The sequence below is a fragment of the Cynocephalus volans genome, chromosome 8 (genome assembly GCF_027409185.1).
Source record: "Cynocephalus volans isolate mCynVol1 chromosome 8, mCynVol1.pri, whole genome shotgun sequence".
In the NCBI taxonomy this organism is placed as follows: domain Eukaryota; kingdom Metazoa; phylum Chordata; class Mammalia; order Dermoptera; family Cynocephalidae; genus Cynocephalus; species Cynocephalus volans.
The window spans coordinates 6,905,930-6,933,314 of NC_084467.1; the positions used below are offsets into that span (position 1 = coordinate 6,905,930).

The 27,385-nt window shown below is 45.1% G+C and overlaps 1 protein-coding gene across 1 annotated transcript; it reads left to right on the plus strand.

Annotated features, from left to right (window-relative positions):
- The first annotated feature begins 2,007 nt into the window (after positions 1-2,007).
- CA6 (carbonic anhydrase 6) lies at positions 2,008-23,823 on the plus strand. Its single transcript, XM_063105694.1, has 8 exons — positions 2,008-2,086; positions 4,893-5,072; positions 11,477-11,625; positions 12,305-12,397; positions 15,565-15,634; positions 19,863-20,020; positions 21,780-21,903; positions 23,711-23,823. The coding sequence occupies exons 1-8, from the start codon at positions 2,008-2,010 to the stop codon at positions 23,821-23,823; spliced, it is 966 nt and encodes a 321-aa protein (XP_062961764.1).
- The last annotated feature ends 3,562 nt before the right edge of the window (positions 23,824-27,385 follow it).

Genomic DNA, 27,385 nt, shown 5'->3' on the forward strand with positions numbered 1-27,385 from the left:
GAGCATGCCAAAAACATCACCTCCATGTGGGTGGCCCACCACAGCCACCACAATAACCACAGCTGCCACGAAAGCGGCTAGATGCCACAACCACCATGCAGATGGTCCACCAGCCACTGGAATGCATCAGCACAAGGAGGGTCACCAGCAGAGATAAAAAAAAGAAGAGGATGTTTCTCTCCACAAAGCCCATTCCAGAGTGATAGAAGAAGCACCTGCTCTATGATAGTATCGGGGGACCTGATCACACCTCTCAGCATTGGACAGATCATCTAGGCAACAAATGAACAGAGTAACCATTATTCTTTCAGAAGGAGAGAAGAAATCTAGGGCAATTGGGGGGGGAGGGGGAGGGAGAGGGGGATGGGGTGGGATTGGACAAGGGGCATAAAGAAAATTACGATCTGTAACAACATATATGCTAGTAATATTGAATTGACCAACATATCTCAACATTGAACCCCCAAAATATGTATAATCAATTTTGATTCAATAAAAATTAAAAAAAAAAAGAGAAGAAAAGAGTTCCACGAGCTGGAGATCAAGTCATTTCTCCCTCACTAACTAGCAGGGTGACAATGGTAAGTCACTTGCTTTCTCCATAAAATGAGGGGTCCAAATGGATAATAATGTGATTTGCTACACACTAGGCACTACTCCGACCACTACAAACAAATTTATTGTTGAATCCCTATGAGGGATTTGTTAGCTCCTCTTAGAGATGGGGAAACTGAGGCAGAGAGCAGTTGAGTAACTTGCCCAAGGTCACACAGCAAGTGGCAGAGCTGGAACCCAAACCCTGTCAGCGTGCCTTCGGAATCCTTGCTCTTAACCATGCCTTGCTTCCTTAGAGATTCTTTCTGCTCTTGAGCTTCACGGATCTGAGTTTTCAGTGGGATCTTCGTAGCAACCGATGTTCCCTAATTAAACGACAGCAGGAGCCCTTTCCAATGTTTGGGAGATCCTACATTCACCTCTGATAACCTTATTGTGAGGGCATGCTGCCATTTTGCCATTCCAGCATCCCTAGACTCCAGGCACAAGTGGGCCAGGAGATACAGGAAGCCAGGGAGGGGTCTTTGTATGTGGCAGCAGGGTAGGTGCCCTGCAGGAACTCTGCTGGCCCTCTGCCTTGTCCCTGCTGAAGGGCATGGGAAAGGCTGGCCTGTCAGCAGGTGTAAGCTCGGAAGTTTCTCCTTCAGCTAATTTCAAGGACTGTTTAGCGAAATGACTGTACAGGATTAGGCAATACATTGATCTGCTTCTGTGGGTTGTCTTGGGTGTCTCCAAGTGCATTGCAGCTGTCAGGACAAGTCCACGGAGAAGCGCAGATGCCCATGTTAGCTCTGGGCACACGGTGGGAGGTGGCTCATGAGCTGGGGCTCCAGGGTCAATCACTGATTCAAGGAGAGGATAAGCCCATCAGTGCCTTTAGTTAGGGTCCTCCTTTTCAGGCCTGAACGTGGGGGCCAGGCCATTGCCCCAGATGCCTGGCTGCGGGAGCCACAAGTCTGCAGTGATGGCTTGTGTCCATTACTGAGACAGGCAGGAAATACCAAGCGGAATCTGGCAGGGTTTCAGCACCGGTGATTCTCTTCAGCAGTTCCCAGAGCGTCACCCAGAGAAAGGGCACAGAGAGCGCCATTGTTTGGGCAGCTCCTCACCTGCCTCTCCCTGCCTCAGGCCTTTTTCTCCTCCTGGAGTCACATCCACAATGGCTGCACTGTGTGGCCCTTCACGTGAGTTTTCCCAAGTTAAGACATTGAACAACCAAACCCAAGGACTAACTGGATATGGTAATGGCTCGGGAGGAGACAGGGCAGGTGCCCAGGCCACTTGGCCCAAGCAACCAAGTCAGAAGGGCCTTTGTGGGGAGGGCGTTATTGTTTCAGTGGGTGCAGCAGGGGTGGGCCAGCCAGCTGGACTTGCTAAATGTTCTCTACAGTGTCTGAGGTTTTAAAAGAAGAGCTTCCCCAGAATCGGTCCTGATTCCAGACCTGCGGCACCATGAGGACCCTGGTGACTCTGCTGTCCCTGTTCCTCCTGGGTGCCCATGCCCAGCATGGGTCCGAGTGGACCTACTCAGGTAAGCCCAGCCCCCGCACACTTCCCCAGTTACCCTTACAGCAAGGACCAGCGAGAGCTGGCATTGCACAGGGTGGCCAGAAAGCCCGTGCACGATTGTGCGTGGTTCCTCTGCTGGGGTCTGCTCTTTGTGGGTTCAGATGCCACCTTTTCAACATTTCAGGACATGTGAAGAACAAACAGAAGTTAAACTTCAATTAAGGAAAAGAAGAAATAACACCCCCCTTCATAAACCCCCAATTCACTCGCAGGCTTTTTGCTTTTTTCCATCTACGGTGTTGGCTGGTTCGAGAGCACGCTCGCTGCGTCTGATTGTAAAACCATTTGCTTTACGGGTGTAAGTGGAAAATACAGTTCTTAGGAAGGACGCCCTGTAGCCTCCCAGAGGTGTCACGGGGTCGGCGAGCGCTTCCTGCGTGGAAATGTCACGATATGCCATTTACCCAGAACAGCGTGACTTAAGAACCGGTTCCCTTTAGCTAACCTCCAGGCTGCCCAAATCAGACTTTTAAATGTGAAATTTGAACAATTAGCAGGAGTTCTGGTCCACATGTGAGCCAAAGACAGGAAGGGCTTGTGTCTGTGGGGCTCGTGGACACTAAACACCCCTTTCCTGTGGCAGTGAGAACTGCTGCCTGTGTCCCCCTCTCTTCCATACTGACCCATGGAAGGCGACTCAAGAGGAGACTTGTGGCCACCGGCTGATGGGGGAGGCAGAACTGCACGCGGTATTGAGCCTGCTCTCTGCACGGCCTGTGCCCCCTCAGACACACGGGGAAGCACACATTCAGGGTGGGTGGTGTGTCCTAAGTTAAGGGCAACAGAATTAGGAATGTTCTGGGGAGGCCCAGAAAGTTTGGCTTCAGAGGGCCAACTCTGATCAACCTCTCGAGCAGAGGGATTCCATGTACCCTCTAGTGCCTGGAGGGCCCCGGGCTTTCTGCTCCACCTGACCCCTCACTACCATGGTGGGTCAGAGTTAAGGAAGAGGCAGAACTCAAACGGTGAAGCTTTTGTGCCTCTCTCGGGTCAGGGCTAAAGCTAGGGCTACAAGTTCAGAGACCCTTCAAACCCGTTGTACAGACTGGGTCACCAGACCCCTCACGTGCAGGTCACGACCTAGGCAATTGGGAAAAATACCCAGGAGCCATTGGCAAATGACAGGAGCTCAGTCCTCGACTTCCTCAGCAGCAACTTACAGCAGTCTTCAGCAGATCCAGCAGCAGCAGTAGTGGGTCCCCCACCGTGGCTCCCCAGAGTATCCTGGGAGTGGGAGGCCACACTGGATCAGAGCCATTCATCCTTTATACTCAAGTCCAATAACCCAGGGACCCCGGGGTGCCCACGCGCATCTACATCAGACAATAGCCGAGGAACACCTGGGTGCACGTGTACAGTTATTTACATCAAGTGCTCCGCAAGATTCTGAACATCTGAGGGACCCTGACCATTTACCTTCACTTTCCCTACACCAAGCAAGACCCACGGCTGGTATCACGGGGGCCAGGACACCCATGTAACGGCTCATTGCATCACTCTGTCCCCTATGACTATTCACCATCTCTGAAAAGATAAACTTCTCTCCTCTGATTTTTTAAAAACTCATCGTTCTAGGTTCTCTTTGAACCTGATGCTTCTTCAGTTGCCCTAAATCCATAGATGTAGACAGCCAGGTGGTCGTTCCTATCCTGGGAGCCCATAAAAGGGGCTGGAGCAAGAAACGCTGGGGAGGAAAGAACTGTGCTCCTGCTGGGGTCTTGAAAGGAAAAGGGCCGTTCAGAAGAAAGCAGGAAAAGCCCCCTGAAAACAGGACAGTATCACCAAGCTGAGGGCCCGCTGGTGCATTTATCAGCTGCAAATAATTCAAGGAGAAAAAAAGGGCAATACTCATATGAAAGACTTTCACTGCTTTTGTAAGGACCAAGGAAAGTCTTCCCCTCCACCCCCCTGAAGGTTCTCTGAAAAGTCAACTGATAAACGCAGATGAATAGGGAAAAAAGGCACAGCAATTTTGTTTCATTATAGTTTTATATGACCCAGGAGCCTCCAGAATGAAGACCCAAAGATACAGAGAAAACTGTCCATTTCATGCTGAGGTTCTATGGAGCAGGGGCAGCCATGTAGAAACGTGACTGGACAAGAAAGGTGTGATCTAACGCTAATGCACTGAGCGGGGACACCCAGCAAGGCCTGTGTGTTCAGACTCTTCTCGGCCTCTCTGTGCAGGGTTCCTTCCTCCAGCGTATGGAGCAGGATCCTTTCTGGAATGGGGGGTCCTATGACCATCAGATATAGTAGGTCAGACTTTCTCTATGACCAGCTCCAAGACAGAAAGTTACGGGGAGATTAGAGTGTAATTTTAGTCTTTATGTTTGGCTTTGGGGAAAGGAGTTCTGGTTTCTATGACCTGTCTTGGGGAAGAGGGATTCTAGTTTCCATAGCTTGCCTCAAGCTAGAATGAGGCTGAGAGACAGGAGGGCAGGGGAAGGTCGGAGGAAAACTTTGCCTTTGGGGCTGCTTCAGAGGTCTTCACTTTGGGGTATCACTGTCCGAGCTCCAGCTCTTTTAAAATACTAAGTCATGTTCCCAGGGCCAGTGGTTGCAACAAGAAAGTTAGAAGTTGGCACTGAAGCGCTCCAAGCACCGGGGTCCCTGGAGTTGATTGAGATGCCCCTTTGCCTGCTTCTGCTTTCTGGAGGCAGCCCCTGGGGGCCTCCTGCTCAGCAGGCCCTGGCCCTGGCCTGCTTTCTGCAGAGGGGTCTCAGCTTGGCAGCCCCTTGAACTGGACCCGCTCTCTTCTGTCTCAGAGGGGGCGCTGGATGAAGCGCACTGGCCGCAGTCCTACCCCGCCTGTGGGGGGCAGAGACAGTCGCCCATCAACCTGCAGAGGAGGAAGGTGCAGTACAACCCCTCCCTGAAGGCGCTGAACCTGACGGGCTACGAGGTCCAGGATGGCAAGTTCACCATGATCAACAACGGCCACACAGGTAAGGATGGGCGACAGGTTCAGTCCACGGGTGGTCTTTGTAGTCCGGGGGAAGGCAGGTGACACACACACCTGCCAAGAGTGGTACCCAGAGACCTAAAGACCCAGAGTGCAACCTTGGAGCTGGAGGCCTTGGACATGAGGCCTGATAGGCACTGAGGCCCAGAAACCTGGTGGCTTCTCCAAAATCAGGTGCGTCTGTCTTTAGACTCAGTTCCCTGCTGGGTCCATCATTCCACATTGTCCTCTCACCTGAGCTCAATCTGACCTGACCGGCAGGAAATTCAGCCAAAAGGCAGGATGGGCAGTGTTGCTGAAGTCATGCTTCCCACCTGTGTTTTCTGTGCCCTGGTCTGGTTTTCCATATTTTCTGTATTAAGTCTGATCAGCTCAAAGCACCTGACAAATAGGCCCAGTATTTCTCAGAGGTTTGAAAAGAAAGCTCTTGTTTTCTGTTCCCTACTAGGAAGGGGGTCAGACAGGAAAAGCTGAGTCTTGGGGACCCCCACTTCAGGAGTCTGTTCTGGACAAGTTTCAAATCTATGCTTTACTTTTGCAGAATATTTCCTGATTTCCCAAGTGGGCTGTCTCCTCTGAGTTTCATGACAATCCCAGGCAGGAAACCAGAAGCAGAGGGGGGACTCACTCAAGGTCACACAGTCTCTAATGGCTGAGCTGGCCCCGACCCCCAGGTGTCTGATTCCCCGGCCAAGTCCTTCCTGGATACATTGCTCTTTCACTCCCGCCCATGTTGGGCCAGTTTACTGCCTGCTGTGCAGGAGGTTGGAGGTCACCAGACTGTTTCTCTATTTACACAATCGAGAAAATAAAACCAATGGCTCTTCGTGGGGCTGATGAAAGTAGCAAATGGGAGAATAAAGTCATATTTGTAGAAGTCCTCAGGTTTATATAGCTAGGATCACTGAAATCCACAAATAATTAGTGAAAACCTCATTTTTATCATTAATGCTGAGCTTCTGTTTCCAAAGTTACTTTCTGAAGCTTCCAGCAGGTTGGCAGGTCAGAGCTCTTGCTCCCTTCCTTGCCCTTGGTGGAGAGGAGACGTGGACAAAAGGCCAGGGGCGGTGGCTAACAGCAGGCCAGGAGCTTCGTCAACCCCACCAGGAGGGACGGCCACACCTGCCGCACGCCTGTGGCATGGCTGCCTCTGCCCGCTGGGTGCTGAGGGCCCAGAGGAGGGAAGTTGAAGGGAGCTTGCAGTGGCTTCCCCTCAATCTGCAGAGGATCCTGAGCTCCCCTCCTTTAGGGCTGGCTTGGATCTCTGTGGCCCGGAAGCCCGTTCCTTCGGGGTTTCCGCCTCACACTACAAAATGTCAAACGTATCAGAATGCACCCACTGTTCACATTCATTATATTTTTTTATGTCAACTACTTTGAAAGATTTTTATAATTTAGCTTCTGAAAATATTTGGCTATACTTATTACAATTGGCTACAATTTTTCAGCAAGCTCCAAGCACACTCACGAATTTTACTGAAGGAAAAAAACCTAATCTGCAAATTTCAAATCCAATAACATTTGGATGAATCTTAAGCTTAACAATAAAGTTGACATGATGTAATGAAACATTTGTTCATTTTGATTTTGCAGGGTTCTTTTTCTATCTTGGAACATATATATAGAATTGTTATATATTATCATATATTTCTAATAGACTGTACTTTTTAGAATTGAGCAGAAAGCACAGAAAGCAGAAAATACAGGGAGTTCCCCTTTTCCTGTGGGTGCCCCCTGCCCCCCAGTATCCCCCATTATCATCATCCTGCGCCAGAGTGGTACATTCGTTACGATCAATGAATCCACGCTGACACATCATTATCTCCCAAAGTCCACAGCTTGTATTAGGGTTCACTCTTGGTGTTGTACATTCTATGGGTTTTGCCAGATTTATAATGACATATATCCACCAACAGATTTAATGCCCTAAAAAATCCTCTGTGCTCCCTTCATCTTCCCTAATCCACGGCAACCACTGATCTTTTTACTGTCTCCATAGTTTGGTCTTTTCCAGAATGTTATGTAATTGGAATCGTAAAGAAGGTAGCCTTTTCAGACTGGCTTCTTTCACTTAGTAATATGCATTTAATTCACTTAGTAATATGCATTTATGTCTCCTCCATGTCTTTTCATGGCTTAATAGCTCATTTCTTTTTGGTGCTGAATAATAGTTCATTGTCTGGATGTACCACAGTTTATTGATCCATTCACCTATTGGAGGACATCGTGATTGCTTCCAAGTTTTGGCAATTATGAACAAAGCTGCTCTAAAATCTGTGTGCAGGTTTCTGCGTGGACATAAATTTTCAACTCGTGGGTAAATATCAAGGAGCATGACTGCTGGATTGTCTGGTAAAAGTATATTTAGTTCTGTTGGAAAATGCCAAGCTGTCTTCCGAAATGGCTGTATCATTTTTCATTCCCATCAGAAATGGGTGAGAGTTCCTGTTTCTTCACATCCTTGCCTACATTCGGTATTGTGAGTGTTTTGGATTTTGGCCTTCTTATAAGTGTGTAGTGGCGTCTCATTATTGTTTTAACTTGTAATTCCCTAACGATATATGATGTTGAGCATCTTTCCATATGCTTATTTTCCTTTTGTGTATCTTCTTTGAGGTGTCTGTTCAGGTCTTTTATCTTATAATCAGGTTGTTCATTTTCTTATTATCGAGTTTTAAGAGTTCTCTATATATTTTGTATAACAGTCCTTTATCAGATATGTTGTTTGCAAATATCTTCCACCAGTCTCTGGATTGTCTTTTCATTCTCCTGACAGTGTCTTTTGCAGAGCGGAAGTTTTAAATTTTAATGAAGTCCAGCTCATCAATAATTTCTTTCATAGATAATTGCTTCTGGTGATATACTTAAAATGTCATTGCAATACACAAGGTCATCTTGATTTTTCTCCTAGGAGTTTTACAGTTTTGCATTTTACATTTAGAACCATTTTGAGTTGATTTTTGTGATAGGGGTGAGGTCTGTGTCTAGATTAATTTTTTGCATGTGGATGTCCAGTTGTTACAGCACCACTTGTTGAAAAGACTATCTTTGCTCCATTGTACTGCCTTTGCTTTTTTGTCAAAGATCAGTTGACTATATGAGAGTACTTTGAAAAGTTTGTGGAAAAATAGAATTGAAAGAAAATACACATCTTTCCATGAGCTTTTTGAAGTACCCTGTATTTACGTGACTCTGTTTCTGGGCTGTCTCTTCTCTTCCATTGATCTGTTTGTCTATTCTTCCCCAGCAGCACTCTGTCTTGATTACCATGGCTTTACACTAAAGCTTAAAGTTGGACAAGATCATTCCTCCAACTTTATTCCTCTCCTTTAAAATTGTGTTGACTATCCTGGACCTTTTGCCTCTTCACATAAACTTTAGAATCAGTTCATTGATATCCACAAAATAACTTGCTGGGATTTTCATTGAGATTGCATTGAATCTATAGATCAAGTTGGGAAAAACTGACATCATGATAATATTGAGTCTTCCTATCCATAAACGTGAAATATCCTTTCATTTATTTAGTTCTTCTCTGAGTTCTTTCATTAGAGTTTTGTAGTTTTCTTCATATAGATCTTGCCCATATTTTATACCTAAGTACTTCGTTTTTTTGAGTGCTCATGTAAATGGCATTGTTTTTAGTTTCAAATTCCATTTATATACATATATATAAAATAAACTCCCCCATTTTTTAATTAGATTCAATTATAGACATAAAATTCAATTAAAAGAAATTGAAATTGGAAACACACTTGGATGTTGAGACAAAGTCAAATTGCTACAAAAGTTTCTGAAATTTACTCTCAATTTCTCTATTTTGTTGTAGACTAGTAGTAGTTGGTGGACCAATACTGATCAATTAATATATATTTTCAGCTTGCCAAAATGCATTTTCATAGGCTCCGGGAAAGCTTAAAATCCTGAGGCACTGGGCCTGCAGTGTTCAGTGGGAAAAACAACACTGTTTTCTTAATACATACTACCAGCTGTTCCATTTAATTAGTTCCTTGAAAACAGTGACAATCACTTATTCATCTATCACAGTACCTGCCACGGAGCCTGACATAGAGCAGATTTAAAAACGCCCACTGAATGGTGCATTTGAACAGAAAAGATTTATATGTAAAAGGATAAATCCCCAAATACTCACCCACTAGTGGTGCAGGATTCTGAGCATGTTTTCATCTTTGAAGGTTGCAGGGGAGAGGCCGGCGCTGGTTGTGATGATTTTTTTTTTTTTAATTTTAATTTTGAATTAGTTTCCAACTAGAAAAGTTACAAAAGTTGTACAGAGAGTGCCCATATGTCTTTCTCCCTCTTGCCCTAGTACTAACATCTTATAACCATAGTACGATTATTATCAAACCAGAAAATTAACATTAATACACCTCAATTAACTACAGTTCCTCATTCAAATTACGGCACTTTCCCACTCCTGTCTTTTTTCTGGTCCAGCATCTAATGGGAATTCCACACTGTGTTTAGCCATCACGTCTCTTCAGTCTCCTCCAGTCTAGCTCAGTTGCTCAGTCTTTTACGACCTTGACGCTTTGCCGATTGTTTCTTGAGCACAGTAAATGCTTGGATTATGTGGTTTTTCTTATCTGAAGAGTAATTGGTTAAATGGTTTAACGTGAAGGGGATTAAGCTCTTCTGGAAGTTGAATCCATTTTCAGAATTGGGGAGGTTCAGAAAATTGATTTTGGGGAACAGATATTTTGGCCTCACGTTTTCAAAAGCACAGCAACAGCTCCCAATTGCTGCTCTTTTCCAGTGTGGCCCTGTAGGCCCATCGGTGTGACTTCAGAACTGAGACATTCCATCTCCTGGGAACTGTGTTTTGGGAGAAGATAATTGTCAGGATCTCTCTTGTTGCTCACGTGGTACTCACTCTGCTTTCCGGAGGCTCTGGCCTGATCCTCAGCGCCTGGGCTCCCGTCAGTTCTCAGCACAGCTGTCTGCACACCTCCTCTCAAAGGCTCTTATGTTCTTTCCTTGTGAGCATGGATTTTGAGACTGGCCACATTTCAAGCTCCAAACACAATGCACCAGTTCCACCAAAGGGCCTGTTAAAATCTTTGAGGCTGGATTTCTGCATCGCAGCACACCACGTTATGAATTTAATCATAGCTCCCTGCTCCTTTAGATAATATGGAAAGGAAGAAGGGGCAACTGATGGGCATTGAATACCTAATATTTGCTCTTTAAAAAAATTGCTCGTTTACAGCCATCTTCAATGACTTCAAATAGGAAGACCTTGCTGACAGGACAGATGCTGCCTGTCCCCTTCCAGGCCCCAAATTATATCTTCATAGATATTTTTCTTAGTCACTCTCCGGGCTCACACTCCATATTTCCTTTTAGCTTACATCTTTCCAGAAGACAGAGGTTTCCCTAAAGCCTGAGCCAGAGAAATGAACAACTGCAGGGGTCTGACCGGAGAGACTTCCCTGTACAAAGTCTGTAAGGCGAGGGGCAGGAGGACACTGGAAGCATGATTCGTGTTTCCATCGGCAAGACCCTAACATTTTAATGCATTCATTGATAACCACAGTCAAATTAAATCCCACGCCAAGAATTTGCATGTTCCTAACTTGTGGAATTCAGTCTCTTGTCATCTGAAGGCAAGTTGAGCTATGTCCTGGTGACATCCGGTCTGAAATGAAATGCTAGACTCTTGGTTCTTGATCCAGCTCTGCTCCTGACTGATGAACTGTGTGACTTTCAGCAAATCTTCCACCACCCTGGGTCAGCTTGCTTGTCCATAAAATAGAAGAAAGAAAAAAAATAAAATAGAAATATCATCCAGCAGGGATGTTCCCTTACATCCAAGTAGAGCTGGCAACTAGTTGGGTTCTAGAAGGCTACGTGGAATGGAGGATTTCAACCACATCATGCAGAAGAAAATCATGCTCAACTCAGCATTACAAATAGTACTAACTCTGGGTAGTAAAATTAATCAAAATCGTCCCAAGAGGCCCCACTTCCTATTTCTACACCTTAGGTGAATTCCAAAATTGGCTGCAGGTGGAGAGTAGAATTCTGGTTTGCACCCATTGGCGATATTTCTTCAGGGCCACCCCCTTCCCTAGGACCAACAAGCTGGACCTGCTGGCTCTAGGCAGGAAGGTGTGTGCCTGGGAGAGGCGCCTGCCCAACCCGGCCCACTCAGTACCAGGCCCCATCTTGACCTCACCCTGTGCCCTGTGTGCCAGTGCCTCCTCTCCTTTGGTGACCCTGCTCATGGCATGCTAAGCCAGTCTTTAGTACTGGCTTGTCCTGGGTGTGAGCAGCTTCCCCAAGTGACCAGGGAAGCTACCTAACCTTAGGCCTGACCCATCCACGCCCACCTGACTGCTCCCTGCTCCACATTGTCTCTTCCAGTGCAGATCAGCCTGCCCTCCACCATGCACATGACGGCCTCCGACGGCACTGTGTACATAGCCCAGCAGATGCACTTTCACTGGGGTGGTGCGTCCTCAGAGATCAGTGGCTCTGAGCACACCATGGACGGGATCAGACAAGCAGTTGAGGTATGTGAGGACCCCCCTAGTTACTTTTCTCATTAAAACAGCCAGAAATACTTTATGCAATGGGGCCAGTTAAGTCACCCTCAGGTTGAGTTTATTTTTTACTCATTGGACAACGACTGATCACAGCTTTGTGCTGGGAGTACAGGCAGGGTCCCTGCCCTCAGAACTCACAGCATGGCAGGAGTTTACAGCCCACAGAGTGTGGCAAGCCCCCCTTTGTTCCAGCTGGATTTCTACGTGTCAGATTTTCTAGGTTCCCTCTTTTGCCTGCATCTGTGCTTAGGATGACTGCAGGTTTTCAGTGGCTTTCTGGGGGAAGGGAGCTTACGCTCACTCTCCCACCAAATACCCAGAGACCTCAGAGAACCCAGAATCCTCACATCATCCCTCCAGACCCTACCAGCTTGTCTGCCTAAAAGGAGGTGGGATCAGGGAAAAGGCCTCAAACTGCCATGTTCCCAGAATCCCACTCATGCTGTTTCCATTCTTGGGGATATTCCTGGTCTTGATAGATGAGACTCGTAGCCTAGGTGAAGGGAGACAGAGGTCAGAGTTGTTTGCATGGGATGGTCTGAGGCCTCAGATGGACCATCTTTCTTTCTTTTATTCCTACCCTGAAAACCTTAAGCATTTGAAGTCTGTATGAACTGCCCTTGACTTCACTGTCTTGCTCCCACAGATTCACGTTGTTCACTACAATTCTAAATATGAGAGCTACGATATAGCCCAAGACGAACCAGATGGTTTGGCTGTACTGGCAGCCTTCATTGAGGTAGGTGGACAAGAAACTACATAATGTGCCTGCATTTGAAGTTATAGCCTGATGTCCAAAAAAGGTGTGAAGTCTAGATGAAAGGTCTCTCTTACTGTCCCTCTTCATCCTTCCCCAGACTCACAATACTTGGTAGTGCTGATTCAATGGAAGACCAACCCTTCTTCCAGCCCCTGCTCAAAGTCACTGTGCTCCTGTGTTATCAACCTCAGGGACCCTGGGTAACTTGGACAAGCTGACTTAACAGAGCTGGAATCCCAGAAAGGGTGGCTTGTACACAAAGTGGTTGGAAGGGCAAAGGGAAGACTGTGACCTGACCAGACAAAGGCAACACCTCTTTCTAAGAAAGTCAAGAGGGTGGGATGTAGGACTAGGTGGCTAGAAGTAGTCTGGAATCCAATCCACCCCTCTACCCCAAAACAAGTATTAAATTAGATAAAAAACAACCATTTCAGTGCCAAAGTCAAACAACAAATTGAAAAAATTATTCATGAAAAATGGCTAGAATTTCAAATAAGAACAATGAGTGTCTGTGGACTTCTAGCCTGGGGCTGTTCCCATCCCCACCCTGTAGCTTGATCAGGAAAGTAGTTTTATCAGAGCTGAGCTGGTCAGCAAAACCAGCAGCTTTACTTCCTGGGCAGAGGGGCTGACTTGAGTTGATTTGGGGTGAAAGTTGATAACCCATGCCCAGAAACATTATCAGTAAAAGGAGCAAACTTGGCAGAAAAGACAGAAAACAAACAGAGAAATCTTGCAGCTCTGATAGTCTGAGGTTGTAGTCCCAGTTAGACTGAGTGGTGAGTGGCAGACCAAACATACATTTAATGGGGGAGATCCTGGAAATGAGACACAGAAGGACTACATAAGCTCCTCTAGAGGGCTTGATAGAAAGTAAAAGCTGAAGCTGGGATGAGAACTGACTGAACTTTGAATGTGCTTCTCAACACACACAGCAGAAGGTACAGGTCTTAGGGGCTCAAGGATTTTAGCACAACCTCTGCCCAAATCATTGACCACAAAGCTATGCTGGCCCTATATGGCTCCTAGAATTCAGGCTAAAAAATAAAAATAAGATTTGAAAACTGAGCAGAGACATCAGCTGCTGCATCTTGTGGGAGAGACATATTCTGTCTATCAAGTCCAGACATGTTACTACACAAACACATACATGAAAAAACCCTCAAGACAGTCAGCAGCCAAATTTGCTGCCATATATTACCCATCATGTCAGTCTTCAACAAAAAATTTGGGCATGCAAAGAAATAGGAAAATATGATCCATATTTAGGAGAGAAAAAACAATCAGTAGAAACCAATCTGAGTGGACCCAGAATGATTAGGCAAACAGGACTTTAAACAACTCTTATAATATGTTTGAAGAATTAAAGGAAACTATATTCAAAGAAGTAAAGGAAAATATGATCACAATGACTGAAAAAGGGAATCTCAGTAGGGAAATAGAAACTATAAAAATGCACCAAATGGAAAGTCTAGAGTGGAAAAATACAATAAACAAGATTTTAAAAATCACTAGATGGGTCCAAAGCAGATTCAAGGCAGGAGAAGAAAGAATCAGTGAATGTGAAGAAAGAGCAAATACATGATCCCATATGAAGAACAGAGAAAATATTGAAGAAAAGTGAACAGAGCCTTACAGACTCAGGGGAACAAAATTCAGCATACCAACAAATATGTAATGGGAGTCCCAGAAGGAGTGAGAGAGAAAGTGGCAGAAAAAATGTCTGAAGAAACAATCATCAAAAATTTCTCAAATTTGATGAAAATCACTAATTTACTAATCCGAGAAACTCAACAAACCCCAAGTCTTATAAACATGTAGACACATCAAACTCCAACTGCTAAAAGCAACGAGAGAAAAAAAGAGGATCTATCTGTAGGGAGATGACAATACAATTAATAGCTGACTTCCCAAGTCATCAGAAGGGAGCAGAATAATTTTCAACCAAGAATTTAATATCCAACTAAACCACCCTTAAAAAATGAAGGTGGAATAAAGATATTCCCGGATAAACAAGAACCGAGATAATTGCTAGCAGATCTGTCTTATAAGAAATATTAAAGGTAGTCCTCTGGCTGAAAGGAAATAACACCAGACAGTAACTCAAATCCACAGAAAGAAATAAAGAGTGCTAGAAATGGTAAATATCTGGCTAAATACAAAAGAAAAGACTACATATATATTTTTTTCTTTTTAAAATTTCTTTTTAAAAAACACATAAGATTGTTTAAAGCAATAATTACACCACTGTACTGTAGTGCTCATAATAAATGTAGATGTAATATACATGACAAAAAATAGAAGAAATAGAGCTATATTCGAGCAAAATTGCTATATTTTACTGTAATTAAGTTAGTATTAACCTGACACAGATTGTGATTAACTTGTCTATTGTAATCACTAGAGCAACTACTAAAAATGGTTAAATGTACACTAAAAGTATTGGTTTAACACAAAAAAAGGCAGTAAAGATGAGACAGAGAAACAAACAAACAAACAAACAAAAGATACTTAGAAAACAAACAGAGAGGGGCAGTCATAAATCCAAGAAAGCCTGAATTTATGCCTGACGTGGGAGAAGAATTGGGTCAACGCCACCGTCTGAAAAGATCCATTGAAAATAGGCCTTTGTCACCAAAAGCAGCTTTTCTGACTTTTAAAAGTCAACACTCATACAAAAAGAGGGACCTGGCAGTGGGGGAATTGGGGCAGCTTTGTCTTGGGCATCTGACTCTGTCAAAAGTCCTGAGGATAAGGAAGGGAGCTCATGAGATCAAGCCCCCATCATCACAAAGGACCTGACTGTAGTTGACACTACCCAAAACAGGTGCATGGGGAATTTTTTAGTAGTGACTTTTGGCCATCTCTCAGGGTATCACCAGTCACTGAGAAGCTTCTTTCACACAATCTGCCAAAATGTTTCAGATAGTGTCTTCCTTGAAGAGACTGATGAGCCCAAGGAGTTGGTAGCAAAGAAGAGACAGATTGTCCCTCCCTGGTCCCCCCAGCACAACCAGGGGACAGGCTGCCCCGTCCTTGCTCTCCAGGCTGCGCCCAGTCGGCTGAAACACCCAACAGCTGGGTAGGAGAGACGGTGCCGAGGCCTCTTCTTCACTCACACTGACTGCTTTGTGTTTCTCCTACAGACCAAGAATTATGGTGAAAACACTTATTACAGCAACTTCCTTTCTCATTTGGCCAACATCAAGTATGCAGGTGAGGGAAGCAATGGCAGGTGCAGGAGGGAAGAGGAATGGGCGGGAGTTGAGGTGGGGACAGGAGGCGGGGGAAGAGTGACACTGGCAGGGAGGGTAGCCCACCCCTCCCTGCACGAGGTCACTTGCTTCTCAGGTCACCTCTGAGAAACCTGTTTATAGACTCTGCTGGTCATTTCCCGTGATTGGAACTTCAGGATGGCTGGAGTTCCTATCCAGGGATATCCTCACTTAGTGACTTTCACCTCTGGCCCCAGTGGGCAGTGACAATCGTCGTCACTAGAGAGAGGTGTTCACCCTGGCTCCAAGCTGCGATGAACGTCCAGAGTGAAGCCCTCATCATCCCGCCTGGACATACGGACACTCGGGGCTGGTTTTTCATCCCCTTTGCCTTCAGAAGGCAGAGTTCTTGTCAGAGCAATCGCCCACTCCCATGGTCAGCCCTTGACCTTGAGCTGTGACTGCATCAGCTCTGAAGGCTCGATTTTGTATATCCCACTCCGGGCACACCCGCCAGCCTCCCAGCTCCCTGACTTCAGCACTCACCCTCTCCAGCAATTCATCTGACGGAGTCCTCCAACCCACGGGCCTCCACAGTCTCACTGCTGGTCACGCCTCGTGTCCTTTCATCTCTCTTTACTTAGCTTAGATACCACGGGCCGTCCCAGGCTCACACCTTCAACGTCCTGCCCTGCGCATCTCCACAAACTCACCTGGCACAGTCCCAGACCAGCTCTCACCTACTGAGTCTGTAGCCAGATAGCTGAATGAGGGTGGATAGAAGCCCGCAGACATCTAACTGGTATCATATTTGTTCATAACTGCAAATATAAATAGGCACTAACACTGCCCAGAAATCCTCAAATACTACTCTGGGCATTTTCTTTCTCCATCTCCAAATGATCCCTCTCCGCACTTCCCCTCCCTCTGAAGCCCCCCGTACCCCGGCTCCAGCTCCTCCCACCTTCACTCCCCACTCCATGGAGAAGGTGGAAGGGATCGGTCAGAAACTCGCTCTTCTTCCTAAGCCACCTGCATCTGGACCAGACTCCGTGTCCCCTCTTCTGTTACAATGGATGAAAAAGTCCCTGGTCTTGTCACAGGCCACCCCTTCCACGTGAGCCCGACCCCAGCCTCTCTCGTGCTATCCCCTCCCCTCTCTCCTGCCTCACTAACCTCTTACTCTTCATCGGGTCACTCAGCTGGGCACACAGATCTGTGCCCGACTAGCGCTCACCTCTGATGACAAACAGAAGTATCTCTTGACCTCACCGTTCCCCCAGCATCCACCCCATTTTTCGGTTCCCCTGGAAAGAGTGGTCTAATAGTCCTGTTCTCCTTTCTCACCCACCTAACCCTAAGCTGGCCCCGCTACTCCACCAAGCCAGTCAAGGTCATCCCTGTTGTCACATCTACTGGCCACTTCTCTTGTCTTGGTTGCTCCATTCCACCCCAGCAGGCATCCCAGCGGCACCCCCACCCGCCTCTCCAGCTGTGCCCTCTTGCTTGACTCCTGCTCAGAATGTCGAAGGGCTCCACGATTCTTTCCTCAGTGACCTCATGCAGTGAATGGCCTGAATTGTTATCTCTAGGCTGTGGGCTCCAAAAATCTTTATCTCACCCTCCGTGCAGTGACGGCAGCAGGCAGGACAGGTGAGGCACCGTGGACCCAAGAACCATCTGGCTAATTTACTGACCAGAAACAAAGCCAGCAGGAGAAACCACGGACCAGCTGTCACTGCCTGCTGGGGCCAGAGGTGAAAGTCACTCAAGTAAGGCTATCCCTAGTTAGCAGAACTCCAGCCATCCAGAAGTTTCAATCATGCAAACACTGGAGGTTCCTTGAACTCACCTCAGATATTCTATTTCTACAAACTGACCCAGTACGTTTCCTCCTTCAAGTCAATAAATTCTGCTTCTGATCAGTACTGCCCACGACACTAGCCTCTCTCTGAACTCCAGATTCCTTTACTCAACTGTTTACTTCTTACTGCCCTATGGATCTAAAAGGTAAGCTCGCCAAAGCATGACTATACTTGCACTGCCTTCTGGGCATTCCCTATGCTGACTCTGCTTATTTCACATCTCAGCAAAGAATCTCATACATCCCATTGTTTAAGACAAACATTGTGGAATCATCCTCAATTTTTCTCTTTCCATCACTGCCCCCCTCAAATGTCCAAACCATCCACGTGTCCTGTTGTTTTTAACTCCAAAACATTACACATCGCCTTACGTTGATTTTCTGCTCAGTACTTATCACTGTCCACATTTTATTTACTTACCAGTTTATTACATGTCTCCCATTACTAGGACACAAGTGGGCGGCGAGGACTCTGCCTTGTTAATTGTCGTGTTCCCAGCATTAGTAACATTCCTGGCACATGGCTGGCATGAACCATGTGTCAAATACACGATAGGAGCTAGTCTATGTCAGCGGAACACCCACAAGATACCTTTAGCAACCCAAAAGTTCTTTAATTATGAATGACCTCTTCCTAAATTTGGATTTGCCAGCCTTAGGTATGTTCGGCACTAGGAGATCTCCAATTATCTAAACTTACAGAGGGTTCAAAAGTTCTTTTTTAAAAATTGTGGTAAAATTATACAGTTATCATGGGTCAATTAAGAAAAACAAAGAGAGAGAGAGGAAAAAAGAGAGAAATAGAGAATAGAATAGTGGCTACCAGAGGCAGGGAAATGGGAGGAGAGGAGCAGAAAAATGTTGGTAGACCAGGTCAGTTACAATTCCAGCTAGTTAGGAAGAATAAATTCTGGTGCTCTAGGGTGACTATAGCTAATAATATTATATTGTATATTTGAAGATAGCCAGAAAAGAGGATCTTGAATGTTATGACCACAAAGAAATGTTAACTGTTTAGGTGAAAGATATGCTAATATTCTGATTGGATCATTATACAATCTATGCATGTACTGTAACAACAAACTCTACCCCATAAACATGTACAATAAAAAAATAAGTAAAATCTCAAAAAACAAAACAAATAATCTGTAATTCTGCATACAGGTTTTTTCCTCAAGTGTCTCATTCCCGTCCTATTTATTCACTTATTTATCTTTGTGGCTGGCCGGAACGGGGGTCGGAACCCTTGACCTTGGTGTTATCAGCTCAACACTCTAACCGGTTAGCTAACCAGCCAGCCCCTGCTTTTCAGTCCTTTTGGGCATATACCCAGAAGTGGAATTGCTGGATCATATGGTAATCTATGTTTCATTTTTTGAGGAACCACCATACTATTTTTTATAGTGGCTATACTATGATTCTGGAATTCTGGACCTTCACTGAAATAGAGTTATAAAAATAAATCTACACTATAGAGCTGCTTGGGAGGTTCTATCTTGAAATCCTCCAATAATAATAAAAGTTGGAAAATCTTTTGCCTGCTCATGGGATTATGCACTGCTAGACTTCGTGGCCTTGGCTGAACAAGCCTGTTTATATAGATTTCAAAAGTGTATTCTTGTTGCTTTTAAAAAGTACAAAAGTGCTCAGGGAAGCAAAATCCACAGAACTCAGTTCCACGTTGCTTTAGTCTCGTGCTGAGCTCTGACGTGAACAGAGCAAGTGGCTCCCTAGCAGGGGTGCGGCTGCTGTGGGAGCGTCAGACACCCTGCGTGCGCTCTCTCCCTGTACCCCGTCTGTGGTTGGGTTTGGTTCCCTCGGGGAGTGGCAGGAAGAGCTCGGGACCACGTGCTGACACGTGCATCCCAGCTTTGTTCTGATTCTGCTCTATCCACCCACTTCTAAATAAGCCCAAACCAAGGGATTTTGTTTTTTCTTTGAGGGCACTTACCAAGAAGCTTCCAGAGGTCGTAAGTCTTTTCTTTCATTGATTATAAAATGTACCTTCTGCCTAACAGTGACGACGACGATGATGATGGCAGTTGTAATTAGAAGTATTTCCCTACATGCGGGTTCAATGCCAGCCACTTTATAAACATTATTCCCTTTAACCTCACAGCAATCCTATGGAGTGTCCCCTTGTTACAGATGAGGAAACAGCCTTAGAGTGAGACTCGGTTGAGGCCACTCAGCCAGAGGAGGTATCTGAATGTGTCTGTCCCCAAAGTCTCTGCTCTTAACCCTTTCCAGGAAGCAGTAAACTGGGGAAATTATTCCCAATGATAAGGTGATTTGAAGGTGGTGACATCTGAGCCTCGGCAGTGGCGGTCTCTGACATTTCTTTATCTCCTGTTTTGTCGGTTAGGACAAAGCACAGATCTGATTGACCTTGACATTCAGGACATGCTGCCTGAGGACCTCCACCACTACTACAGCTACCAGGGTTCACTCACCACTCCTCCCTGTACCGAGAACGTCCGGTGGTTTGTGCTGGCAGATTCCGTCAAGCTCTCCAAGTCGCAGGTAAAGCATGCCATTGCTTTGCCCAAGTCTCCCTTTCGACTGCTTGGTTAATGAGTGTTCCCCAGAATCTCACCTAAGGTCTCACCTCAGACTCTTACAACACTTGCCATGTACAGGGCTACTGTGCCTCACCCGTATTTCCGTGGGTGATTTCATTAGTGCTGTGGCAGAGATGGACAAACAGGTATCAGAGAGTCCAAGAAACTTACAGTTGATGCAGCAAAAGGACTGGAGCCTGATCCAAGTCATAGGAGAAGAGTTGCACGGCAAAGGCAAATGTTGTTGAGTGCCATTCTTGCCAGGCACTGTTCTAGGTTCTTGATGTACTAAATCCCTGTCCTCAGCTTACATTTTAACCTTTTAAATGGCTTTATGCAAGAAGGATAGCTTCACAGTTAACTCTTTGTCATATTAAAATGCCTGGAGCCCTTTGAGGATGCCCAATAAATGTTTGTTGCATCGAACAAATGTTACTGAGGCTGTAAGGCAAAGCTGAGATTTTCTTCTGAGTGATATTCTTCCACAGAAACAAATATTTCTTTTTATTAAGCTTTTTATTCCCTAACTCCAGGAAAACTTAAAAAGAACCCTACTCAAGGAAACCCACACACACAAAAGTGTTGCTAACCAGGCTGGAAATGCCCCAGATACCAGAAAAAGCAAATATAAGCTATCTCTGGAAAAAAATGCACCTTAACTCCAGATGCAGAAGAATTTCCACCAATAAAGTTACCTGAAATTAGCTCAATTAGAAAAAAAAAATCACAAAACAGATGAGGAAAGAAACACTATGAGAGAAAGAGCCAGTGGAATCTGACCTGCAAAGATTTCAGATCACGGAGTTACCAGGTAATTAATATAACATAAGAAGGTTTAATATGTATAAAGAAATAAGAGGTTTAAACATGAGGAAAGAACCAAAATATGTAAAAATGACTAACCTCACTTGAAAAAAAAACCCAAATAGAATTTCTAGAAAATTTCCTAGAATGCAGCATAAAGAGAAAAACCGATAGAAATATAAAAAAGAAGTAAAGAAACTGGTATAGTGGGAAGGTCTAACAAATGTCAAACTGAAATTCTAGAAGGATAAGAGAGGCGGAAAAGGCAAGAGGCACAATATGAGGAAATATTGACCAACAATTTTCTAGAAGAGTGGAAAGACACCAAGTCATATACTCAAGAATCCCCATCAGTCAATGTTTTTTTAAAAAAACCAGAGAACCCTGCACTAAACACATCACAGTAAAATGATAAAACATAAAAGACAAAGAGAAGATTTAAAAATCAACCAGAGAGAGAGGACACTATCATGAGAAGAGTGCTGGTGGAGTGACGGTCCATCCAACACAGCAGCAGGGGAAGTCAGAGGCCGTGGAGGACTATTTTCAAAGTGTGGAGGGAAATAAATAGCCAACCTAGAATCACGCGTGCAGCAAAAATGCCTTTCAAGGATATAGACAAAATGCAGGCATTTTCAGAAACATGAAAATCGAGCCTGCCACCTGATATATTTCCATTTACTTCTTTCTCTCCTTTCTACTATTCACCAAATAGAAAAGGGTGAAAAGAGATGCATGCATGGATGAGTTCTGGCATAATGCCCGCCACACAGCACCCAGAACCTCCTCTGGTCTTGAGATCCATGACTACCTTATCAGGGTTATAGAAATCCAAACTCTCGTCCAATTGCTAACTAAATTCTTTTAAATTACTCATTGCCTCTTTCCCTCCTCAATTCGCTTCATGTTTCCCTCAGATTTTGAAGCTAGAAAATTCCTTATTGGATCACAAGAACAAGACCATCCAAAACGATTACCGCAAGACCCAGCCCCTGAACCACAGAGTAGTGGAAGCCAATTTCATGTACTTCCCGAATCAGCGTGAGTGACATCAACTCCTGCTTACTTTCTTTTTCCATTTTGTTGACTCCTGTTTTCTTCCCTTCTCTGGGTGGACCCATGTCTTCTGGCACCGGTGAGGGAAGGATGATTATCTAAGTAGCAGGAGGCTCTAGAATGGGTCACCCTGCATGGGGCTCGGGCAGAGGGCGATGACTCACTTTCCCAGTCCAGACAGTGATATTGGTGAGGAGGACAGAGGGGACAATAAGGACAGACAACCACATGATTTGTTACCTACCCAGTCTTAGCGAGGGACAGTAGGAGAGACAAGGTGACAACACCCTCCAGAGGGTCTCGTAAGAAGGCAGGTTCAAGTCATCCCCATTAAACCCAACTCAAATTATCTTGGTCTGTATTACAAACTTATTCCCAACTCCTCTTGTATGTTCTCTCAAGGTGGGGGTAACTAGGCCACCTATTGTCTCTACACCTGCTTGGGGATCAAGCCCCAGCCACCAGGGAGTGGCAGTCAAGCCTCCACTGACCCTCTGTCCAATGGTTCAGGTCCAGCTGTGTTCTTGGCTCACTTCATCTCTAGCTGCAAGAATATACATATTCTGCAAGCTTCCCGTCTTTATTTTGTCTGCTTCTCTGCAAGGTTGTGGTAAATTGTACACATTCTCCTAATTCGTTGTCTGTACAGATCTATTTCTACTAACCATTCCTGATACTTTTATATCCTCTAAAACAATAGCATCGATCTCCAATCAGTATTGCCCACTCCATATGACCCCACCTTTACATGTGTCTTTCAGAACTTTTCAATTTCTACCCTCTCCCCCTAGTAAAGACCCATTTGTGATTTTCTCTACATCTTTCCTTCCTGGATCATTTATTTTCTCTTGTATCAGTTTGCTCCTCCAATATAATTCTAACAGAGGGAAAAACAAAAACAAAAACACCAGCTATAATTTTAATTTCTCCTTATTATATACAGTATTAACAGCAATAATTTATTTTTCAAAAAGGGTGATGTCCTCTTAAACAGGTCCAATTGCTATCAGGCTAACCAAAGGAAGCTTAGACCCATTGATATGTCTCCTTGTTCTAAATTTTGCCATATACTCCTGCTTTCCCTAATAAAATCTTACACTGTTTTTTGCAACAGACACCAACAGACTGTATCCTTTCTCACACGCCACATCTTAAATGCTCTTTGCGCTAGGGGTCACTCCAGTGCACATGAGGGAGCTCGGCTGTTTAGGGTTATTACTTCAGCTCCCTGTAGATAGTAAGAGGGCTTCTTCCCCACCCCCTACCTAGGCATCTAAATCACGGTCTTCCTTGTTGATACTAGAACAGAGGACTGGGAATCATGTTGTTCTGCTTTCCCTCAGACCCAGATTTCTATGTAGCAGTGATTGGCTCCAGTCAACCCAGTATCCCATATCTCTGTAGAATTCCACCCCAGCTGACTTAATATGATTAACCCATTAATAAGGAAGGCCACAGAAACCAAGGTCAGTTACAGAAACAAGACAATGGCCAAATACAGACCATTTGCAATTTATTTGTTATAAATCACTTACATACCCTAAGGTAAGGGCCACTAAGCATAATCTGAGAAATCAGATCTAGGAGGCGAACCCGGCTGCTTATAAGCTCAGGTTCAGACACAGCGAAGATGCCTGAAGCCAGGGGAATGGGAACGTGGAGGCCATTCCAAGGAATCAAAAGTGCTTCCCATAAATTCACACGTGGGCAATGGTGTCTGGCTGCCCCTCTCTCTGTTTTCATAAAGACCTTCAAACTTTTGAGTTTTTCCGACTAACTCTTCTTGTCACAGATTACGCTCTAGGCTCTGAGTTCCAGTCTTACCTGAGCAAGATCAGCAAGAACATCGAGTATGTGAGAAAATTTATCGAACAGAAGAAAGCGAGGAGAAAAAGCCAGTGTTAACCGACTCGAAGCACGACCTCGTACAGGAAGAGGGTGCTTCGCTCTGCGGCCACACCCTGTTCCCCCTAAGAACCCCTGTGTACCTGGATTGCGTCACTGTCCCCGAGGCCCTAGTTGACTTTCTGATTAACACAGCGGAAGCCTTTTGTCTTAGGATAACATCTGTAATGCCAATCTTTGTAGATAAATTTTCAAAGTGCACACAGTCTGGACACTAAGGTGCCGTGGAAAGTATCAGTCAAGATGCCAGACCTCACCCTGACCAATCACATTCACACACGACCCCCGGACCCCCACCATGATTTTGCTCTATAAATGCTTGCGATTCTAAGCTGTCGAGGAGTCTAGTGTCTTAAAACCTCCCTTGGTTACCCTGGGTTCCTCTGAATGACATTTTAATAAATGCTAATCTTTAACACTGCAAACGTTGGCACAAGAGATTTCTTACATATTTGGGCAGCGGATGACGGACCTCTCTCGGTTCAGTGACACCAGCTCAAATTTCCCTTTAGCATTTACATATAATGAAATCTGGAAATTTGTTATTTTAAAATTTCTCTTTTTTATTCCTTTGTACCACTTCAAATATCCCTTCTTTGCCCTAATCCGAGGGACACAGGTGAGAGGGACAGAGATCAAGTGAGAGGGATTTGCAGGACTAAGATTAAGAAGGAAAGAGATTCTTACATTGAGAATTTGTCACGGAAAGGTTTGGAGCATTGGTCATGCCTTGTGGGTCCAAGAAAGGAGACGGGAAGGAAAGCAGCCTCCTGGGAGAGGTGGAGCGAGGCCCTCGCCGCAGGCCTCCGCCTCGTTAGGTGAGTGGTGCCCGGGGCCTGCTGGCACAAGACCTGGGTTCCAGTGCAAGCTCTACCACTTATTGGTCAGGTGGGATAACAAAAGAACCTGCTTTCTAGGGGTGTGGTTTGATTAAATAAGATAATGCTGCGAAGTACCCAGCAGAGTGGCCATTGTTTTTCCTGGTCATTTATGTGTCCCCTTTCTCACTGCCCCTTCCTCACCCACGCTGTAACTTCCCCCTTGTCCCCAAATGCGCCGGCCCTCGTCCTCCAGAATTCCTTCGTACGCTCTTATGACCACCTTCCTCCTTGCATGTTGTTACTCATCATATCCAAAGCACTTCCACTCATGACTACGTTTAGCCTTGAAGGCATGTCTTCATGACATTGCATTATCCCCAGGTGTAGGGAAAGTGCAGGAAAATGGTCAGGGCCCCTCAGATGTCCAGAATCTTGCTGAGCATTTGATGTAAATATGCATGTGCGCCCAGGTGTTCCTTGGCCATTGTCTAATGTAATTGCGCATGTGCACCCAGCTGTCCTGGGTTATGGACTTCAGTATAAAGGATGAATGGCTCTGATCCACGGCACACCTGGCCCCCAGAATGCCCCTGGTAGGGGCCACGGGGAGGCCGCTACTGCTGCTGGAGGCTATTGCTGCCAGTGCCACCAGGGCCCTCCAGGAGGCCACTGCTCCTGCTGCTCCGCTGCTCTTGCTGAGGACTGAGCTCGTATCATCTGCCAATGGCTCCTGGGATCTTTCCCAATTACCTAGCGTGGACCTGCGTGTGAGGGGACTGGTGACCCAGTCTGTACAACAGGTTTGAAGGATCTGAGCCCTAGCCCTGACCATACAAATGGAAACTTAGTATAACTAAAATCATGAAACGTTTTGGCTTTAGTTATGAAATGCCTAGCCCTACAGTTCTCTGGTAGCTTTACGCCAGGTTACAGAAAAAGAAACCGACATTCTGACTTGGCCAAGATCTCCCAAGTAGAAGGTGAAAAGCCAAGATCTGAACCCATGTCTTTTGTATCTAAATTCTTTTAATGACAGAAATCTTCCTTTTTGCTTGTTTATCAAGCTTTTTTGAGCACCTGCTATGTGCCAGACATGGGGCTGACTTCTGGGGGTGCAGAGATGGGTGAGGAATGGTTCCTATGCTCATGGAGCTCAAGTCCAGTGAACAGAACAGACACTTAAATAACCCATCTCCCTGTGAGGGGAGAACGCCTATGCTTAAAACCTCCACGGAACGGCTGGTGCTTGGCCTGGGTTTTGAGGTCTGAGAAGGAGCACACCAGCTGAACCAAATGGCAAAAGGGCAGTGGTTATTGTAGGGCAAGAGAACAGCATGTGCTGATGGAAAAACACACAGGGAAGTAAAAGTAGTCTGGTGTAGTCAGAAGACCTGGTTCAAGGATTCTGGCAGGCTGATGGTTTGGATATATTGTCTCCCCAAGGCTCGTGTCGAAATTTGATCCTCAACGTGGCAGTGTTGGGAGCTGTTTGGGTCAAGGGGGTGGATCCTTCATGAATAGATTAATACCCTCCCTGGGGTGGGGATAGTGAGTGAGCTCTTGCTCTATTAGTTCCCATGAGAGCTGGTTGTTTAAAGGACCCTGGCACCTCCCCCCTCTCTCTGCTCTGCCATATTTGCCATGTGATACCCTGAGTCTCTGTAGTCACCACCAGGACAAGGCCCTCACCAGCTGTGTTCCCTGGACTTGGGACTTCCCAGCCTCCGAAACTATAAGCAATACATTTCATTTTCTTGCAAATTACCCAGTTCTCAGTATTTATGTTATAGTAGCACAAAAACAGACTAATATATGGGCAAAGAAGTGGGCATAACCAAGGGGACATCAAGCCACCACTAGAACCTTCTGTGCCACTAAAGGTTTTGGATTTTAGTCTGTGAGTGATGGGCAGCTATTGCAGGGTTTTTAGCAGGGGAATGACATGGTAAGATTCATTCTTTCAACCAGAAATGAGCATCTATTATGAATTGGAAATCAACAGTGGACACTATAGCTGAGGAGCTCACTTACATTCCTGTGAGGAGAGAGATAATAGAAACAAGTAAATGAACATGTAAACACACAGCATTACATTCGCCTACATCCTGGAACCTAGCCCTTCCACCCCTGAAACTCTATCTCAACAAGGGATGCAAAAAAGCCACTCACGGTAGCCCTATTTGCAGCAAAATACTGGAAACAATGCAAATGTCCATCAGCTGGGGATTGGTTGACTAAACCAGGGCAATCACACAATGGAGAATGCATAAAGAATAATCTCTAGGCTATATTTTTAAGAGAAAAAAGCAAGTAAAGAACAGTGTATATGTATGCATACTTTTTTTACAGATGGCATAAAAATTTTAAATGTGAATATATTTATGCTTATGTTTATATTTGCTTATGTTTTCAAGTACAAACAAGGGGAAAAGGAACCAATGATTGATTAAAATGGTTACCTAAAAGGGAGCGGCAGGTGACGAGGTAGGGAAGGTGGGGTTGGAAGATGGACTTTTCTGGATGACCTCGATTTTGGAAACTTGGGTTTTACATAATTAAAAACAAAACTAGATAAAAAGAAAAAAAATTCCCTAAAAGTTAAAACTCAAATTGACTTGAAATGTAAAAATATAGCATAATTTTTGAACAACTGTATATTGAGCTGGTGGCATAAACACATGGAGAAGGATTTTTCCATGTTATTTAAAACCCAGTATTTTTACTTTTATTTATTTATTTTT

Coding starts and splice junctions, on each gene's coding strand:
- CA6 (XM_063105694.1), top strand. CDS start 2,008: ATGAGGACCCTGGTGACTCTGCTGTCCCTGTTCCTCCTGGGTGCCCAT. Junction 5,073..11,476: donor GATCAACAACGGCCACACAG/GTAAGGATGGGC, acceptor TGTCTCTTCCAG/TGCAGATCAGCCTGCCCTCC. Junction 15,635..19,862: donor GGCCAACATCAAGTATGCAG/GTGAGGGAAGCA, acceptor TTTGTCGGTTAG/GACAAAGCACAGATCTGATT.